Source organism: Chrysochloris asiatica, unplaced genomic scaffold, assembly GCF_000296735.1.
Source record: "Chrysochloris asiatica unplaced genomic scaffold, ChrAsi1.0 scaffold00096, whole genome shotgun sequence".
NCBI lineage: Eukaryota > Metazoa > Chordata > Mammalia > Afrosoricida > Chrysochloridae > Chrysochloris > Chrysochloris asiatica.
Genome location: NW_006408614.1, coordinates 10,205,594 through 10,207,453, shown reverse-complemented (window position 1 = coordinate 10,207,453; position 1,860 = coordinate 10,205,594). Strand labels below are relative to the sequence as shown.

Below are 1,860 nucleotides of genomic sequence, written 5' to 3'. Positions count from 1 at the left end.
AATCTCAGGAGACTTTCTCCTCCACCTCCCTCCTCCCAGGGCAGTGTAGCCGCCACCCCACTCACTGCAGCCCCAGGTTCAACTGAACAAAATGCCACCTGAGCCAGCAGCGTCCCCATGACCACTTGTAGATGCAACTAATTTTCAGAAGCAGTTCACCAGGCCTTTCTTCCTAGTCTCTTAGCTTGGAAAGTCCTTGGAAACCTGTTCATCATCAGAGCAACACACAAGCCTCTGTGTATTGCCCCCCAGTGCTCCCACCTCCCAGTGTAGATACTGGAAAGGAAGATGCCTCACACATTTCAGATCACCCTTTAATCACAAACACCCATCCACAGTCAGTCTCTCGGGTGTTGTAGCCGGGCGGGAGTTCGGAGCAGATCACAGTGCTTTATAGATATTGGGAGAAGCAGAGCATGGATGGACATCTCCCCCAGAAATAAAGGGCAATGGGGCCTAGTACCCCACCCTTTCGGGGCTGATTGTACCCCGGTGAGGGGGCTTAAGATGTCTGCCTAGAGGAGGGACCTTTGTTGATCCTGCGGCTCTCCTGGTTGGAGGAAGCAGGGTAGAGGGTGGAAGCGCAAAGCCTGCCTTTCTGGGGGGCCCATGTGCTCTCGCTGGACAGGCCTGTGGCTGCCAGCCCACCTCCCTGGCCCTGGAGGACAGCCCCCACCAGCCTACACAATGCCTTCCCGGTGTTTGTTTTGCCACACCACCAGCATGGTCACCAGCAGGGTCACCAGGATGGGTACCACGATGAAGGGATAGAGGATGCTGTTGGGCGGGTCCTGCACAGCCCGCCCGGACACAGGGCAGCTGCTGAAGTAACGCTGGTGGATGGTGACAAAGAAGCGGTTCACCTCGGCGTTTGGCCAGAAGCACTTGAGCAAGTTGGCCACTTGCTCGGTGCAGTTGGTGAGTTCACTGTAGGTCCTGCAGACAGAAAAGATGGTGTCAGTTCCCAGGGGGTCCTGGAGCTTGAACTCAGCTCTGGAAGCGCTTCCTGCCAAGCCCAGTGGAGTGTGTAGCCCTGCCGGGGTTCCCCAGACGCCCTGCACATGCCCAGAACCTGGATGGAGAGCTGGGGCAGAGAGAGGGGTGTTCCTTAGCCCAGGGACTTCAGGCTGGGTGGGGAGGGGTCAGTGGGGTGTGTGTGTGTCAGCTCTTGTGCCCCTTCTTGTCCTCTGTCCCCCTCAGTCTGGAGTGCTCCTGCCCCGAGTGTCCTCATCCTCAGGCCTCCCACATCCCAGGCTGTGGACTGAATCGTGTCCCAAAAGCCACGTCCAAGTCCTAACGCCTGGTCCTCATGAAAGACTTCGGCTAGAAATAGGGTCTTTGCAGAAGTTGAGGTAACCCTGGAGTGTTGTGGGTCCTAGCCTTCTAGTACTGATGTCTTTATGAAAACCACACCTAAATCAAACCCATCACGGGGAGCGGATTCTGACTCATGGTGGTCTCATGTGGTGCAGAATAGAACGGCTTGTCGTCCTTACGGGAGCTGATTGCCAGCCCTTTCTTCTGTGATGCTGCTGTTGAGTTGATTCTGTTGAATTGACTCACAGGGACCTCATGTATAATAGAAAGAAACACTGCCCGATCTTGTGCCATCCTCACAGTTGTCGTTGTTTGTACCCACCGTTGCAGCCGCTGACAATTCAGTGTCCTGAAGGTCTTCCTTTTTTTCACTTTACCAAGCATGACCGAGGTCGTTCTTCATGCCCACACGCATGCCCAAAGTATGTGAGACCCAGTCTCACCATTCTCACTTCTAAGGAGCGTTCTGACTGTGCTTCTTCCAAGACAGATGTGTTTGTTCTTCTGGTAGTCCCTGGTATAGTCGATATTCTTCTCCAGCAC

The 1,860-nt window shown here is 54.7% G+C and overlaps 1 protein-coding gene across 1 annotated transcript in view; it reads right to left on the bottom strand.

The window, feature by feature from the left end:
• Positions 1 to 680: 680 nt before the first annotated feature.
• The window catches only part of RAMP1 (receptor (G protein-coupled) activity modifying protein 1), a 59,628-nt gene continuing 58,448 nt past the window's right edge, over positions 681 to 1,860 (bottom strand). The window contains exon 3 of the mRNA XM_006866819.1: positions 681 to 936. Within this exon, the coding sequence (XP_006866881.1) occupies positions 681 to 936 (256 nt within the window). The remainder of the gene's footprint in view (positions 937 to 1,860) is intronic.